At 46.9% G+C, this 15,715-nt stretch overlaps 6 protein-coding genes across 8 annotated transcripts; 3 read left to right on the forward strand and 3 right to left on the reverse strand.

Moving 5' to 3' along the window:
* Nucleotides 1-129: 129 nt before the first annotated feature.
* TrAFT101_004506 (uncharacterized protein) lies at nucleotides 130-3,627 on the reverse strand. Its single transcript, XM_066127191.1, has 4 exons — nucleotides 2,483-3,627; nucleotides 2,114-2,427; nucleotides 1,719-2,006; nucleotides 130-1,659 (listed from the first exon to the last, which is right to left on the reverse strand). The coding sequence occupies exons 1-4, from the start codon at nucleotides 2,682-2,684 to the stop codon at nucleotides 1,036-1,038; spliced, it is 1,428 nt and encodes a 475-aa protein (XP_065983300.1). The 5' UTR covers nucleotides 2,685-3,627; the 3' UTR covers nucleotides 130-1,035.
* A 1,174-nt stretch (nucleotides 3,628-4,801) lies between these two features.
* On the forward strand, nucleotides 4,802-6,363 carry TrAFT101_004507 (uncharacterized protein). Its single transcript, XM_024899046.2, has 3 exons — nucleotides 4,802-5,609; nucleotides 5,702-6,009; nucleotides 6,067-6,363. Exons 1-3 carry the CDS (start codon nucleotides 5,454-5,456, stop codon nucleotides 6,170-6,172), a joined length of 570 nt encoding a protein of 189 aa, XP_024765688.2. The 5' UTR covers nucleotides 4,802-5,453; the 3' UTR covers nucleotides 6,173-6,363.
* TrAFT101_004508 (uncharacterized protein) lies at nucleotides 6,230-7,775 on the reverse strand (the record flags this gene model as incomplete). The annotated part of the gene is made up of 5 exons (XM_066127192.1): nucleotides 6,230-6,712; nucleotides 6,770-6,825; nucleotides 6,888-7,113; nucleotides 7,174-7,612; nucleotides 7,723-7,775. 5 exons carry the CDS (start codon nucleotides 7,773-7,775, stop codon nucleotides 6,230-6,232), a joined length of 1,257 nt encoding a protein of 418 aa, XP_065983301.1.
* Nucleotides 7,776-7,862: 87 nt separating this feature from the next.
* On the reverse strand, nucleotides 7,863-8,594 carry TrAFT101_004509 (uncharacterized protein; the record flags this gene model as incomplete). The annotated part of the gene is made up of 1 exon (XM_024902944.2): nucleotides 7,863-8,594. One exon carries the CDS (start codon nucleotides 8,592-8,594, stop codon nucleotides 7,863-7,865), a length of 732 nt encoding a protein of 243 aa, XP_024765686.2.
* A 1,852-nt stretch (nucleotides 8,595-10,446) lies between these two features.
* On the forward strand, nucleotides 10,447-10,788 carry TrAFT101_004510 (uncharacterized protein; the record flags this gene model as incomplete). Its single annotated transcript, XM_024903051.2, has 1 exon — nucleotides 10,447-10,788. The coding sequence occupies one exon, from the start codon at nucleotides 10,447-10,449 to the stop codon at nucleotides 10,786-10,788; it is 342 nt and encodes a 113-aa protein (XP_024765684.2).
* A 623-nt stretch (nucleotides 10,789-11,411) lies between these two features.
* TrAFT101_004511 (uncharacterized protein) lies at nucleotides 11,412-15,649 on the forward strand. Of its 3 annotated transcripts, XM_066127193.1 has the most exons (6): nucleotides 11,412-11,985; nucleotides 12,042-12,193; nucleotides 12,252-12,434; nucleotides 12,490-12,514; nucleotides 12,572-13,141; nucleotides 13,203-15,649. In XM_066127193.1, exons 1-6 carry the CDS (start codon nucleotides 11,549-11,551, stop codon nucleotides 15,463-15,465), a joined length of 3,630 nt encoding a protein of 1,209 aa, XP_065983302.1. In that variant the 5' UTR covers nucleotides 11,412-11,548; the 3' UTR covers nucleotides 15,466-15,649. The 3 variants fall into 3 exon arrangements, with proteins under 3 accessions (XP_065983302.1, XP_065983303.1, XP_065983304.1); XM_066127195.1 differs by having other exon boundaries at nucleotides 11,533-11,985; nucleotides 12,252-12,514; nucleotides 13,203-15,551; XM_066127194.1 differs by having other exon boundaries at nucleotides 11,533-11,985; nucleotides 12,252-13,141; nucleotides 13,203-15,551.
* Nucleotides 15,650-15,715: the final 66 nt, after the last annotated feature.

Here is a 15,715-nt window from a genome sequence, read left to right on the forward strand (position 1 = left end):
AAAAAAAAAAAGAGAGAGACTCGGTGCCGTCGGCATTTCTCGTCCGGGCCGACACTTTCAATGCCTGATGACGTCTGTGGTCAACGGCAGCCGGTAGAGCAGATTTCTTGAGAGTCAGGCAGATCAGCTGAGAGCATCACGGAGAATTAGACGAAAGACCTGCATCCCGGAAAGTTCCAATTCAAGAGCCATTTTCCTGATTTTATTTTATTTATTTTTTTCCTTTCCCAATTTTTTTTTCACTTTCTGTTTATTTTCTCTCCTTCTTTTTGTACCTGCAGCATCAATAGTTCAACTTAGACAAAGCATCTTTTGCGCGTGGCGCTTCCCTACTGCACACACTCGGAATCAGCTGCCGAAAGCCACATATCAAGCCTCGCGCACTCTCTCCACCAAAACTCATATATACGAGCACGCATCAACCGATGCTGCTGGAGCCATATGCAAGGGACCCGTTTGCACTCCCAGGGCTGAAAACGCTAAAGCATCCTTCCGAGGCCTCGACGCCGCAATCCATGCTAAATTCTCCGTGCTCCAGACTGGACCCTCTTTCTGGGCCCCTGAGACACGGAGCCCGCGGGTTCACGGCGTCTGGAGGAGCACAGAAGAATCAGCATGTTTTTGCACTTATCGTTGCTATTACAAAATAGTTCTCGTAGGAATATTCATGCCCGGAGATTAGACACTCAAAATCCTGAATTGAGATTGCTCTCGGGGGCTGCAGGTGTCCGTTATCCCCGTAGAAAGTGTGCCCACTGTCTTCTTGCACTGGCAGCACACGACACTCTCTCGCAAGGTCAAGTAACCAAGATATATTTGTTGAAATTCATAGCACCATAGATGGCATCTTTTTCGATAGCAGATCCAGGACCCGCAATGTGTTCGCAAACCCCTTGGCTCATATCTAAACAGAGTCTATCGGTGGCTGGAAGAACAAAGTCATTTTGCTTCATGCTCGTTAATCAAAACTTTTTAAATCAGTCGCACATAACATAAATCATCCAGTGATAACATTCTCCTTTTTTCCTCTCCAGCTCAATCGATCTGCTTCTCGCATCCAATCCGGTTGAGAAACTCCTTACGATCACTGTGACCGGGCAGATGCAAGCCGCTGGAGCTGCCGCCTCTCTTGGGCAAGACTCGGTTTCGGCGCTCCCAGGCCTTTACGATGCCATCATCCACCTCGGCCTCTTCTTCCAGTAGCCCAGACTCTTCGTCTCCCTCTTCTTCTTCTTCAAGCTCGCTGACTTGTTCCTCTTCTTCATCGTCACTGCGAATGTCTTCGGCGTTCTGGCCGCTGAGCACCTTTACAACAACCTTGAGGATGGCATAAGACCAGATCATCATGATCCCTTGTAACGCAACGAGGTAGCTGAAGAATCCGTTAAAGATGGACTGGTTGAAGCAGATCAAGCCCTCTGGATCCTTGAACGGCTCAAGCAGCCAAGACCACCCGCTAGGCTGGGGCAGAGGCCCCTGAAGGCTGTTCATGCCGCCCTGGAAGCAGGTTTTCGGCACGATAGCAGGAACATCAAAGTAGACGCTGCGGATCACCATGAGGAAAAACACATGGCGGGTGGCGAGCCAAACGACGACGAAGAGTCCAAAGAGAATGTCGCAAAGGGTGTTGAAGCCCAGATACTTGGCGCACTTGGCAAGCTGTAGACCCGTTAGTAGGCTTGTCGTTAAAAGATTTGAACAAGGGCAGGAGACTCAACTGGAAAGACAATGTCGACAATGTCCATGATGATGAGAATCAGGTTGCCAACGCGCGTGAAATGGTAGGCGTATGAGGCTACGACCAGTCCGATGGTGACGACGTGGTGCGACAGCATCTGCCAGTAATCCTTTCGCTGCTTCTCAATGTTGATGACATAGACTTGCTGTATCCAGAAAGCCAGCTGCGCGAGAAAATAAAACTTCATAGTCCCTGTAATCTCCCGGCTGGGCCAGTCTGTCCAGAGCTCGGCCATGTTGAGAAAGTACGGAGAGGAGTACCAGATATACTGAGAGCCAGATTAGCAAGAGAAACAAGACTGTTGCCTTGAAAAAAGAAGGCAAAAGAAGGCAAAAGAAGGAAAGAGTCAAGTCAGATGGATGAAGAGAGACATACTACACCAAGAGGCCAGAAGAGGCAGTAGTAGCAAATCATCCACGTCTGTTCGGCAAACCGCTCAACGTCCTTGGCCTTGGAGATTCCCCAGCGCCGTCCTAGGGGGCCCAAAACACCGTTCATGAGGCCATCGCGCAATCCAGTAAAGAGGACCAGATAGTAGAATACGTAGTAGATGTCATTGGAGCCCACTGCATACTTTCCGGTAGTGGGGTTGTAGTGGGAGAGCGACCAGAAGGGCCTTGTGAAGGGCCGGGCTCTAGGAATCAGCAATTGGGTGAGATAGAGAAGGGCCACGAGATTGAAAACGATGCCTGCTGCCAGGTTAGAATGGACATTCACGGCCCAATTGATAAAAATTCCACATACCGGCTTGGTTGTCGAGAAACAGCTGCTTGATGCTGCGGCTGCTGCCTCCACCTCGCTTGCTTAGCCGCATCGCAATCAGACGCTCATTTTTAGAAACGAGCTGCCCACGCGAATGAGCCGCAGCCTCGGGGTCGGATTTCATTTCCACGGGCCCTTTGAGGTTACGAAAGGAGTGCGGGCTGCCAATATCTGCGTTGCCCATCTTTCGAGTTTGGGTGGGCAGAGAGGGGAAGCGTGAGAAGGAGCCAGGGTTTGTCCGCGAATCAATGGCTGAGATTAGACGCGTGTAGAGATAAAAAGACTGTAGCAGGCGGTTTTAGTGACGAAAAGATACAAAATAAGTATCTTCTTGGCGTTATCCTTTGTTTTTCCTTTAATTGTTTTTCGTAAAGCCTTGGATGAGGTGAATTTCCAGGCTTTGTTTGTCGGTGCTTAGGTGGGTGAGTTCAAGCTACGTCGAACAAACGGCCTGGTTCCCGCCTTTCGCAACAGCTGCAAAGAGAGAAAAGAGTCCTGAGGGAGCGAGAGATTAGGGGAAACGGACCGCCTGGGCTGATTTAGCTCAGGTTTTTTTTTTTTCGGGCTTGCTAGCTCTAAGCTGTGCAGTGGATTCGAAAAGCAGGCTGTGCCCAGTTTTTAGCTTGGGCGATGGCGCTGGACGCGTTTCACATTTGGGTTGATCTATTCACTGAGAGTTGGATACGAGCTGAGACAGCGAGACTCTGGCGTCGCTTGGAGGAAAAGAAGAAGAAGAAGAAGAATGGAAAATCAACTGCTCAGAGGCTTTTTTTATCTGTTCAAGTGCCGAGATTCATGATTCATGCGTGCAATTGGGCATCGAGTGAGTAAAGCATACGGAATCAGCGGAACCTGGTTAACAAACAGCGTGCTTTTTGTGACGCATCGTGTACGCACGCTTCATGTATCGGAGTGGAGGATCCCTGGGTTGCTGCCTTTCTCAACGGTTTTTCTGGTACTAATACTACTGCACCCGGCCATGGTGGAAGCTATAAATAATTGTCTGCTTGATAAACATGCAGTGGATAGGTGGATGGCTCTAGAGGCTCGTCAGCATGTAGTAATAGTAGTGTATTAGAGCTCAACCTCGGAACTGCGCAGTGCATCAGAGTGGCGTCTGACGTCTGGTTACTCGTGTATAGCCGAATTTGCCGTCACAACCTCACTCGAGGCATCTCGTGATAAGGCACGAATTGACGTTCCGAGAGCCAAGAAGCCTCCTACGTGGATGTGCGAGGCCTCAGTTCGGTTGCCTCGTTCCATTTTCATTTCCCCTGCACAGGATTGAGGCGCGATTTCTGTGGCGGGGCTCTCACCAGCTCTCCACCGCCAACGCCAGTGTCCACACGCAGTGCTTGTATTTGCACGAAACAAACGACTGGACATGGAGTCGCAAGACGTCGCAGCCACTAGAGACCGCCTCTAGCGGCCCGGCGCCCTAAATGCGGAGAGGCGTGGCGATCTCCTCCACGTTGGGGCAGCGATGGCGCTGTACAGTATAGATACAAGTATGTAAGACGACAATCAACCGTCTTTCTGCCCAAACCGTCTGATTCACACTGAATAATGTTTGAACGCTCCCAATGCCGGTAACGCTCCCGATGCCGCAGCGTATTCGGCAAGCTTGTCTCAATTGTTCCGTACCATTGGTTCCGTACCTGTATATGCTCAATATTACCAGTACCAGACGCCAAAAGCTCCCTTGCATCAAAAGCGCGCCTCCACTAATAAGACCAATGCCAGTGGAGAGAGAGGACCGCATCTTGGGCTCGAAAAGCTAGACTAGCAGTACCCGGGCCTGCTGCAGGGCACGGCGGCTATTGCTTGTACCTGGCGTCGTCCAAGCTCCCCCCCCCAGCCTCTGGATTTCAACCACCAAGAAGCGAAATTCGCATCGGCCCTGAACCACTGGTTCACGGCATTCCGCATCGCTGGATCGAGATTTGTGCCGTGTATCAGTGTTCAGTGTTTGGCCGTCACTCCAGATGAATAACTGCAGCATTCCGGGGCATTATAGTATGTAGTAGCAGTTGCAGATGTGCTATACCAACGCAGCAGATTAGATTCAAGGATGGCAAATGGGTCAAGCAAGCACAAGCACAAGCTCCATGTTAGCTTCGGCCCCCAAAGCTGAAAAAAAAAAAAAAAAAAAAAAAAAGAGAGAGAGAGAGAGAGAGAGAGAGATGCAGCCATCATGCCAGCTGACTTGGAGAGGCCTCGTCGAATCATGGCTGCTGGCCTCTCACCACTGCTCTTCTGTTTTTTTTTTTTTTTTTACCGCCGGGCAATTGGCTCGTATCCTCAAACAATGCCGCCAGCCACCATTTGCTTCTCTGGATAGCATCTGACACTGGCCCACGCATTGGCATCGATCGTCGTTCCTCTTTGCCGTGCATCTTTCTGTGCTTCTCTTCTTTCTCTCTCTTCTCTGTTTCTTATCCTCTCCTCCACCTACAATTGCGCACAATACCCGCATAGCCTGAGACCACCCAAGCATCGCGCCCAGCTCGCATCAGCATCTTCTTCAGCACTCCCCCAACCCAGCGCCTATTAAACGCCCATCCTCTCTCTCTACACATACATGCCGCTGCAACACCACTTCGGCATCAAGCGAGCTGGAGTCTCACGTGCAACTCCAGAGGCTGCCACTGACAGCCCGTAAATTGCATGTAGCGCCAGGTGCCAGCCCACGATCGGCGCTGGCTGTGCTCTTTTGCTATACGAGGACCCGACCTCAGCTCTCTTCTTCTTCGCCTTCGTCATCGCCATCTCTGCGCGCCAGCCCTGTCCACTAAATCATTATTTTCAGCTCCCATTGTTCAGCGCTTTTCTTCAATCTCGCCTATTCCTTGTATTACCAGCTGCGGGTGCTGCTGCTCTCTTCTCGGCCTCGATACGACGCTAAACCTCGCCTGAACCTCTCTTGTCCCCACCAGTCCGCCACTATATTCAAATGACAAGACGCTACTGTCCCGGTCCATATGGCCTCGTCCAGATAATCGCCCGGGCGGTGGCCTGGATGACGGGCGTGACGACGCTGGTGATTCTGGCCTTTATCATCAACCAATGGTCCGACAAGGCTGGCGCCGTCGCCGCTGGTCTCGTGGGGGTGAGTCTCTGCTTGGTGGCGTCACCATCGCCATATCGTCATCGCTGTCACTGCAGCAGCTATAGCTAACTCAACATCCATCATCTTTCTAGTCTGCCATCGCCATCCTCAACGACTCATGGATCGTCGTCGCTAAGCTCGACCGCGCGTTTGGCTTCAACCCGCTATCGCCAGCGCGCGCCCTCCTCCACGATCTCTTTTCTCTTGCCATATCGCTGGGCGGCATCGTCATGATCATCTTTTCGCGCTACACATACCAGGCCGACGGCTTTGCCGCTCTCGAGAGCGATTCATCGCCGCAAATCACCAGCGGGGTGGGCGATCCCGATGTTATAAGCAGAGAAGGCTTTTCACAAAACAAAATGCTGGCCATTGCGGTGTGGATGCTTACTGCCGTCGTGTAAGTGCACCTATAAACAGTGTGGATATTAACTGGATAGTCGCTGACTGGAAATAGTATATGGAGATTTATATTCATCGTTTGGGGCGGTTTCGAGTGCTTTTTCGAGTTTCGCCATGTCCACCATACACGGCCTCGAAGGCGAAATCTAATTCAAGTATAATTGGCCGTGATGGCTACGCAAAAGGAAAGTCGAGGCATTTATAAGGCGTTTGGGGGATCACATGTTGAAATTTTTAGACACATTGAAAAGGATGTTGCTCTTGTTTAAGGCATGCGCGAAGTTGTGACTGCAGTTATACCCTGTTATGATACGAAGAAACGATTTTTTGAGATATACCATCAAAGACCGCTCTCGCAAGTGAACAACAAGTATCATTGTCCATGTACTCCACCTAGAATATCGAATCGTCATCACCACCTTCATCATCGACTTTAACTCCTCCAGCATGTTCTGAAATTCGACCGCTGCTTTCACCGCTTCCTCAACGTGTTCATATCTCAGCTTCCCTCGCTTGCCATCTTTCTGAAATGCAAGACCTTCTGCAACATTTAGAACGTTTCTAATTTGTCTCCCATTCAATTTGTATTCGCTTAATTTCTTCTGGATTCTTTTAACCGCTTCCGACCCAAGGCTCTCATCTCGACCATTCAGTGTAAGTAATTGAGTCCAGACCTGCGCTCGAATCTTTGGCGTCATGGTCTAGAAGCTAATGTCAATTTGAATGCGAGATTGAAACGCTGTATCCATTGTGCTAACTCTGTTCGTGGTGAGAAATAGGATTCCTTTGTAATACTCCAACTCTCGGAGAAAGACTACAAAGCAAGCAATGGATTGGTCAGAGTGGCCATATATGAAGCTTGTGCCGTGACTTAACTGGAAACAATGCCATTCCTTCGTACATCTTCAAAGGATCGAGCTTCGAGTACCACATCAGCTTCATCCAGGAGGAGAACTGCGCCCCACTCTATGGCTCGTTGAAACTCAGATTTTAGCCGTCCTTGGAGTTGTGCTTCATCCCATACCATTTCGCCAATGCTCATTGCAATAAGAGGTTTTCCTACAGCTTTGGCGGTTGACTCTGCAGTCAGCGTTTTTCCAACCTAATATGGAGTATCAGTGTTCAGTGTTCCAGTTCGTATTTGTAAAAAAGAAGAACGAACACCTGGTGGTCCATGAAGGAGGATAACAAGACCTTCTCCCTTGCCCGCAATAAGGTCTCCTTTTTCATTACGACAATTTCGATTGGAGTGATAGCTCACTAGCCCTTTGAGCATAGCTTTTTTCTTATCCTCCAATACAAGATGATCCATTTCATCTTCGTTCCACTCGACTGGCTGCAAATCGTTGACGCTAACAGTATATCTCTTTTTGCTTCTCAAGTCATGGCAGCCTATAACGGCTGGGAAAAGCATTGCCTGCTCATCCGTTAATATTGTGGAAGCAGGAATTCTGTCCCACTGATATGCCTCTCTAAGGTCATCTACATCGCGATAGTACATCTTTTTGCCCGTGTCTCTGCTGGGGAAGTAAAATTCGCGTTCGGGATCACGCTCGCGCATGCTGCTTTCAGGTCTGAGAACGGCGTCAATGTCTTCGAGGCTATTCGATTTATTGTCAATCACTACTCTGCCGTCGGCCTGGTTTTGATCAACTTTCAAAGTCCGACAGAGTAACCTACCCTACTAGATATATGAACCACTACAACATACCCGAATTTTTTCACTTTTTCCGCGCATAAGGTCTTGAAAAAATGCAAGCCCATAATGATGTTGGCAGATCGGTGACGCAGCAATGAGCTCCCACCATTTCCTGCCCCTTTTAGCAAAATTTCCTTCGATATTTTCTCCTCTTATGTCTTTTTGATACCGAATTGGATAAACAGGAAGCGATTTGATCTGCCGTTGACCAGAAAATTCGCTGCAACTAAACACAGTGTACTTCCTGGTAAGATAGCTATCAACTTCTTCCAAGTCAAGTACCAAGTTTCGAAAATCACTTTCTTCTTCTCTTCTTCCTTACTCTGAAACATAGAGTAGGCAGTCTTGATCAAAACAAAGAGCCACAGGTTACCAATGTCATCCTTTCGGAGAACAAGATCACCAGGGCGAAATAATTTCCATATCATACCATAGCTCACCAAGTCGTTTGTGAAATTTTCTTCACGTCGCTCGTTCCAGATGGGATCTATATAGTCGATGGCGCTATGTAGTATCTTTAGATGGTCATCTGCTTCTTCACTGTTCATCTGGGCGATTTCTCTCTTAACATCATCCATATGATGGAAGAGTGTAGGATAGGGCGCCTGCTCAGTGAAATAATCTTTGGTTGGTTGTAGCGGCGGACGTTTATTAACTTTTTTAACGGCATCGAGAAGGTACTTTGACCGTATCTCAATCATATTGATCCCGCCGATGGTAGTGCGCTCAGCAATCCTCTTTCTGGAGCTTTCTAGGTGAACAGAAGAATCTCGACTACCCTCGTGACTGTTCTCACGGGAGGAAGCGCGAAGAAGAAGACGTTCATCTCCTGGGGATTTTAGTCGCTGTGACCGCGGCATATATTCCATCAGTGGAGAAGCCATTTTTCAGTAGTTGATCTTTTCGCAATCGTGATGAAGAGACTAAGACGATGGCCTCTGCTGTTTCTCGGTTTTGGTGATCCAGAGACGGTACCTGAGATATATTCCGTAGGTTTGCGACCGACCGTACTGAATTACGTGGTTACTACATTCTGGAGCTGAGGCAAAGGGCATAAGATAATACTTGATTGGGCGTCGATTGTGAGGAGGCGGGTCCAATACCGATGCTACCATCCTGCAGAAACGCATCCTAAGCAATTAAAGGCATAAGCTGGAAACTTTCTGATCCTTCGAGGCTTTCTTTCCTCTCAATTTCTTTTCCTTGATACTGAATAAAGTCCAAGTCTAACTAAAATTCCATTTACACGATCTCACTGCATAGCAGCATTGCATATTCATATCAAAGTAAGGCAGTAGATTTGTAAATATGGCAGGAAGCTTAACATCTTGGAGCAAATGGTACCAACCTAGATCTGAGGAAATGCGTGAGTACCTGTATCCATTTGACGCGTAACCAGACTATGATAATTTGCTGATCTCTGCGCTCAGTATCATCTACGCTAAAGCTCTGCAAAAGTGCAAGGAGATTAATGAGGATTTAATTTCACAGCCTTGGTGGCATAGCCAGCCAAGTATGGTAGCCACAAACGTAATCGAGAGTGCGCCAATACGGCTGAAGAAGCCAGGGTTGTACGACGCTTCATGGGTGGAAAGCCTTATCAACAAAGAGAACGAGAATATAAAGAAAAAGCGAGCATCTAAGCCAGAGCTACTGCAGAAAGTAAACACTTCAGCTCATGTGCTAATTAAAATTGCAACGCAAATAAAGCCAATTGTTGACATATTTATTCCTCAGAGCCCGGAATATTCCATCCCCTATGCCTGTCTGTGGGTTATTTTCAAAGTATGCCGCTGTAATAACGTCAACGCAACGGCAAGTAGCATTCACTAACACACGAAAGGGCATTTCGGATAGGAAAGATAAAATTGACTCAGTCCAAGGCCTCATTAACTCTCTGTCTCAAGACATTCCAATTCTGGAAATTTACAAAGACATGTTTCCAACAAACGATATGAAGCAAGCACTCACTGAATTTTATATACACACACTGGATTTACTATGGAGGCTTTCAATGTACTATTCTCACAACTTTTTCAGTAAGCCAGCCATGGAATGTAGAGTCCACTTTATATATGGGTTCCCAAGTTCTGATATCGATATAGAACAACTAGCCGACGCAATGCTGCCACGTTCAAAATATAAATTCTCTACATACCTTGAGAATGTCAAGACAGTAGCAGCCAGGCCCAAAGCATTGTGCGAAGCGGGGCATATCGCAGAGCGGAAACATATCATGGAAAGCGTTGAGCATCTAAATTCTGGTAGACATTCCTCCTTCAAACTACTAGAGTCCTAAGCTGACAACTTGTGGATAGAAATCCGTCTGCTGAAACGACAACTACTAACAACGAGCCTTGGTAAGTTATTAAAGCAGTTTGAATCATCAGAATCAAGCAAAATTTGGCTAATCACTGCCTTGTCTTCCTATGTGGTTAAGCACAATCTCGTTATTACGCGTCAGAGATCCTCGACGCCTGGAATTATAATGTTGACGACGTTGAAGATGAATTACGTAAATGGCAATCATTCCATTTCTTCACTGAAATGCGTGACCACTGGAGTCATAACGGCATTCTCCCGCACCTTGCTGAATGGCGTGGGCTCTGTGACAGCTCTCGGAATTCCATCTTTTGGGTGTGAACTGAAAGCAATGGCCATCAAATCTGGGTAACTGAGTTCTCTATCAATCTTATTGATATATGCCTCTCGCAGGGCCAGCTGATAACATTTGCCATGTGCGACCGTCCAAAAGGAGTGAGATGGACGCCACAGCAGGTCTTGAAACAGCTCATCTCGCAGCTTCTAAATGCTAGACCAAGCTTGACCGTTTCTGCGCCAGACATTGTCAACATCAGGAACTTTGGCAAGGCAGACACTTTTAATGCTCTTGTCAAACTGCTTCACTCGATTGTGGCTCTACTAGGATCCATCGTTATTGTTATCGATCGCCTCGACAGGTGCGCTCCCGACCCGGATGCCCAATTAGCTGATATTGCGAAGACGCTTTCCGTGCTGGTCAGGGTGCATCCAAACCTTAGGATCATCGTTACTACAGGCGAAGTAGTGCCGCCATAAATACTGTCTGGGCTGCCAATCAGCTTTGCAGTAATGAGCACGAAGCGACGTCCACGGCGGGTAGAGATGCAACGTTTACGACCAACAATGGCACCGGTTGAGAGGGAGGAGGAGACGTATAGGATATATGAAAATGGAATTGCTTTCACTTATGATGAAATTTATGGATAAATTGGAAATATATCATCGTACAAGGAAAGTTCTACACATTTAACGTTGAATTTTATCATTTCGGCAATATATGGTGCCCTCTAAATGTCATTCATTATCTTACACGAAAAGGCACGATTTTAGACATGTAGCTAAGTCGAGTCTCATACTAGGACCCGATACGACGATTTTTCTAAAGCGCCAGAGGCGTACTCTTCTTAACATTCTGACCATAAGGCAAACAGCCATGCCCGTGGTGAAGGGCCTGGGGCCGTGATCCTTAAGGATCTCGACGACGCTATTCGAGGCGCGCGGCTCTGCTCCGTATTCGAGCTATCATCCGAGGAAAGGCATCCAATCACACGGCAGGACACCTGCTTTCTTTCGTTTTCCCCTCTTTTTGCCATCCCCTCTTTTACTTTCCCCTCTTTTATTTCTCTTTCTATTTTTATACATCCTTTTTACGTTTTCATTGCTTTTATCATTTTCATGTTGTTTCCCCCCTCTCTGATACATTATATATTATAAACTCTATTTGTAAGAATCATCATGCGAATCAAAATATCTTCAATTTGACTCTTTTTTTTTTTTTTTTTTTTTTTTATATACTATGGCTGAGGCACTTGGAATTGCATCTGGGGTTGTTGGGATAGTGTCTTTTGGAATTGAGCTTTGCCAAGGTCTGCTTGAGTATTATAGTTCTTGGAAAGATGCCGAGAGTGAAGTTACGGCAACATACAACTCTATACAGGATCTCACCAAGATTTTACTACTAGTGAAGTCAACTGTCGATAAGCAAGACCCTGAATCAGAGATTATCGTCAAAGTCCATGATAGTATTACTCTCTGCGAAGGTGGGATCACCAACTTGGACAAAAAGCTTCAAAAGATCCGAAGGTTATCTTTGAGCGATACCGTAGGCGAGAGATTACTTTCACAAGCTCGGAGAGCTCTATATCCGTTTAAGAAAAGCACATTGATCAAACTGCAAGAAATTGTTGGAGATTTACAGGATAGGCTGCATTTGACTCTGACAACACTTGATTTGTAAGTACTATCCAGTTTGAGAGTTTCAGTTTCCTTGAGGTCTAATGGTCAAACAGTAACATCTCCATTCAAAATTTTGACATCGTGTCCGGTCAGCTAAAATATTTGTCTAATGAAGTAGATAAGACGCAGCTGGGAATTGGAAACATTCAAAATTCACTGGCGGGTATTGATCGCAAAATTGATACAATAGAGTCCCTCTATGGCGGTACGTTGTCACCAAATATTTGAAGGCGTAAATTATATTTATTTATATGTGAAAGCAGATGAATATCTTCGAAATTTCTGCATGTGGCTTTCTCCAATATTCGACATATTTGAGAAAAGGCAGCACGATATCTTCGAATTGCCTAGCCGGCAGGACGGGACATGGGAGTGGCTACAAAGCACTCAAGAATTCAAGAACTGGCTCTCCAGAACAGATAGAATATTGTGGTGTCCAGGACAGCGTATGTAATTGTGCTCGCCGATACGTTTCGTTGTCCCATACTAATGGACACCCAGCCGGCGTCGGAAAGACTGTTTTATCGTAGGACATGGCCATAGCTTGCACGAAATTCGCTCCATTATCTAACGCACACAGCAGATCGTCTATTATTAACCACCTAGAGACGCAAGTCAAACAACCTGGTACTGGTATAGCCTATGTATACTGCGACTACAGCAATACGCTACTCACGGTTCGCAATTTCATTGCGAGCCTTTTGCAACAGCTATTCCGGCAAAGCCCAAAGGTTCCAGACAGCCTTCTCGAGATTTATAAATCTTACACTACAAAAACTGTTCGTTTCAGTCTTGGAGAATATTCCACATACCTCCGAGATGTCATTGAGACTTTCTCAGAAGTCTTTGTTGTTGTCGACGGACTCGACGAGTGTCCTCACCGCGAGATTGACGATATCCGGGATGAATTTCTGGATCAGCTTAAAGGGCTGCCGCTCAAAACCCAGCTTCTGTTCACTTCTCGGGATTTGCCGGCCATTGCGAAAAACTTTGCGGCAGATCAGCGCTTGGACATTCATGCAAGCAGACATGCCATCGAAGGCTATCTCCAAGCACGTATCAAAAGCTCGAAGAACTTGAGTCGCCACATTCTAAGAAAGCCTAGCTTACAAGAGGCTGTTGTTGAGACGGTTGCACAAAAAGCAGATGGAATGTAAGTTCTCTTGAACTAGAAATTCGTTTCCACAATACATTTGCGTTAATGAACACCGTAGGTTTCTGCTTGCTCGAATGTATATTGACTTGTTAGCCACGAAGAGCGTTCTCGGAACGGTCGAGTTTACTTTGAAAAATCTTCCAGGAGGGTTGAATGAACTAGACACAGCTTATGACAATGTTATCAGGAGAATCCAAAATCAAGATGATGACGATGTCATTATGGCCAAACAGATCCTGACCTGGCTCTACTATGCTGCCCGACCTCTAACTCTCCAGGAACTTTGCCACAGCTTGGCTGTCAACCTGGCAGTTGAGGCTGACCCGGACGCAACAGAGTTGGACGAGGCCTTTTTACCCGACGAAGAGGTCATAGTCTCCATATGTGCTGGAATAGTGACTTGCCATGCTGAGAGCAATACAGTATCATTCATCCACTACACTACAAAGGAGTATTTCAAACGGAGAATGGACCGGCAAGACATTGAACGATTTTTACATCTAGAAATAAGCATCGCAGATACTTGTCTCGTGTACCTATCTTTCGAACGCAAGGAGTTGGAGCAATTTCTAGAAGCGAGGGCAAAAGGCCGTATCTTAACATTCCACCAATATACCCAAAATGGGGGCCACGGCTGGGATATCGATATTTGCTACCCGCTTTTCCGTTACGCAGCTCAATACTGGGGAGACCATGTCAATGGCTTGCTCGGACAAGTCACCAAAGATCTCTTCAGGAAATTTGTACGGCAGCGCACATGTCTGGCGGCTTCTGTTCAGGCATTGGCTGAGCAGGAGAGTCGCAACTATCCATTTCCGATTTCAATATCAGGCCTTTGCCTAGCGTCATTCTTCGGGTTGAAAGAGATAGTGATTATATTGATAGAAGATGGCCAAAGTATAGAAGCGGAAAACGAATATGACTGGACGGCACTTCATATGGCAGCAGAAAAAGGACATGCGGCAATAGTGCAGCTATTGATCGACAAGGGCGCAGACGTCAACGCAGTGGCCGAGAGATTTGGACTCACGACGACTTCTGGAGCGACAGCGCTGCACATGGCCGCGCGAAACGGTCATGACAAAGTGCTGGAAGTCTTGCTCAAAAACAACGCGGAAATTGATTTGCGGACGGATCAGGACGAAACACCGCTCCACTGGGCAGCTGAGAACGGCCACGTAGAAGCCATCACACTGCTGTTAGACAAAGGTGCGGATTTGGAAGCAAAGTCTAGAAATGGTTTCACACCGCTATGCATTGCAGTCCATCATGGGGAAAAGGCCAGTGTGGAGCTTATGATCGAGAGAGGCGCTGATATCTCAGTCACCGCTTGTGGAGGTTCTTTGTTCTTTTTCGCCGCCCTGAGTAGAAATGCAGAGGTAGCAAAACTGCTTTTAGAAAGAGGCTTTGATGTAAACTTCACGGGCACGAACGGCGCATTCCCTCTCTGGATCGCGGGGCCTTATTATCAAGGGCGGGACGATATCGTTAAACTGTTGCTGAAGCAGGGGGCAGATGTTTCTCAGAGGCATAAATATAACAACGAAACAGCGCTTCACTATAGCACACACTGGGGAAACAAAACGGTGGTGCGCCTGCTCCTGGAGAGCGGAGCTGAGGTTAATGCCCAGGACAGAGACGGGAAGACTGCGCTGCATATCGCTGCCAAGGAGGGAGACGAAGCTGTGTTGCGATTACTTCTCGAAAAGGGAGCCGATGCCTCTATGAAAACTAAAGCCGGGAAGACTGCGCTGAAATTGGCAGCTTGGCGTGGTTATGAAGCCATAGTGCGGCACCTCTTGGATCATCTTGGCGGAGAGATCAACTCTGAATCCTGGCTAGCGACTTCACAGGTTCTCAAGGCAGCTGAGACAGGCGATGAAAAAGCAATGCAGTTACTGCTGGCTAGAGGGGCTGATATTACGGCAGGAAACCAACGCGAGAAGACAGCGCTACATGTGGCAGCCGGCAGTGGTCGTGTAGCGCTATGCAGGTTTTTACTCAACAATGGGGCCAACATCAATGCAATTAACCGCAGCAAGAGGACTCCTATTTCTATGGCTGCTGAATACGGACACATAGAAGTGGTACGTCTCCTGATAGAGCATAAAGCAAACCTTAGAGAAGGAGTTTCACCGCTATTCGATGCTATACACTCGACAAATGGTCGGAGTAAGGTAGAGATTGTTCAGCTGCTGTTAGAGAACGGAGCCGATGTATCTGCTAAAAACGAATTTTTTGATACTCCATTACATTCAGCTGTACGCCAACATTCAGAGCTTATAATCAAGTTACTGCTTGAACATGGGGCTGCAAAATAAATATGGAGAAACTGCATTAGATTTAAGTATTAAGTTAGGAGAAGAGATATTAACTTTATTACTTAAATAAATATTTTAAAGGAGAAATTGAACAGTTAACATACCTCTTTTCCATCTACTGTATATATATGTTGTTAATCTCGCCGGAGTAAAAGATAAAGAAACATAATCGATAGTAAATTATAAGCCATTTATAACTTAACTATAACTTACCTAAGGCTCAATTAGCCATTTATTACCGAAAACAGAC

The sequence above is a fragment of the Trichoderma asperellum genome, chromosome 2, assembly GCF_020647865.1.
Source record: "Trichoderma asperellum chromosome 2, complete sequence".
Taxonomy (NCBI): Eukaryota; Fungi; Ascomycota; class Sordariomycetes; order Hypocreales; family Hypocreaceae; genus Trichoderma; species Trichoderma asperellum.

Bases quoted from the DNA above. Each gene is read 5' to 3' on its own strand.
- TrAFT101_004506 (XM_066127191.1), bottom strand. From the start codon at position 2,684: ATGGGCAACGCAGATATTGGCAGCCCGCACTCCTTTCGTAACCTCAAA. The intron at 2,428-2,482 runs GTATGTGGAATT...ACCTGGCAGCAG, and splicing joins GTTTCTCGACAACCAAGCCG to GCATCGTTTTCAATCTCGTG. The intron at 1,660-1,718 runs GTTGAGTCTCCT...ACGGGTCTACAG, and splicing joins TTGTCGACATTGTCTTTCCA to CTTGCCAAGTGCGCCAAGTA.
- TrAFT101_004507 (XM_024899046.2), top strand. From the start codon at position 5,454: ATGACAAGACGCTACTGTCCCGGTCCATATGGCCTCGTCCAGATAATC. The intron at 5,610-5,701 runs GTGAGTCTCTGC...TCATCTTTCTAG, and splicing joins TCGCCGCTGGTCTCGTGGGG to TCTGCCATCGCCATCCTCAA. The intron at 6,010-6,066 runs GTAAGTGCACCT...GACTGGAAATAG, and splicing joins TGGATGCTTACTGCCGTCGT to TATATGGAGATTTATATTCA.
- TrAFT101_004511 (XM_066127193.1), top strand. From the start codon at position 11,549: ATGGCTGAGGCACTTGGAATTGCATCTGGGGTTGTTGGGATAGTGTCT. The intron at 12,194-12,251 runs GTACGTTGTCAC...ATGTGAAAGCAG, and splicing joins AATAGAGTCCCTCTATGGCG to ATGAATATCTTCGAAATTTC. The intron at 13,142-13,202 runs GTAAGTTCTCTT...TGAACACCGTAG, and splicing joins GCACAAAAAGCAGATGGAAT to GTTTCTGCTTGCTCGAATGT.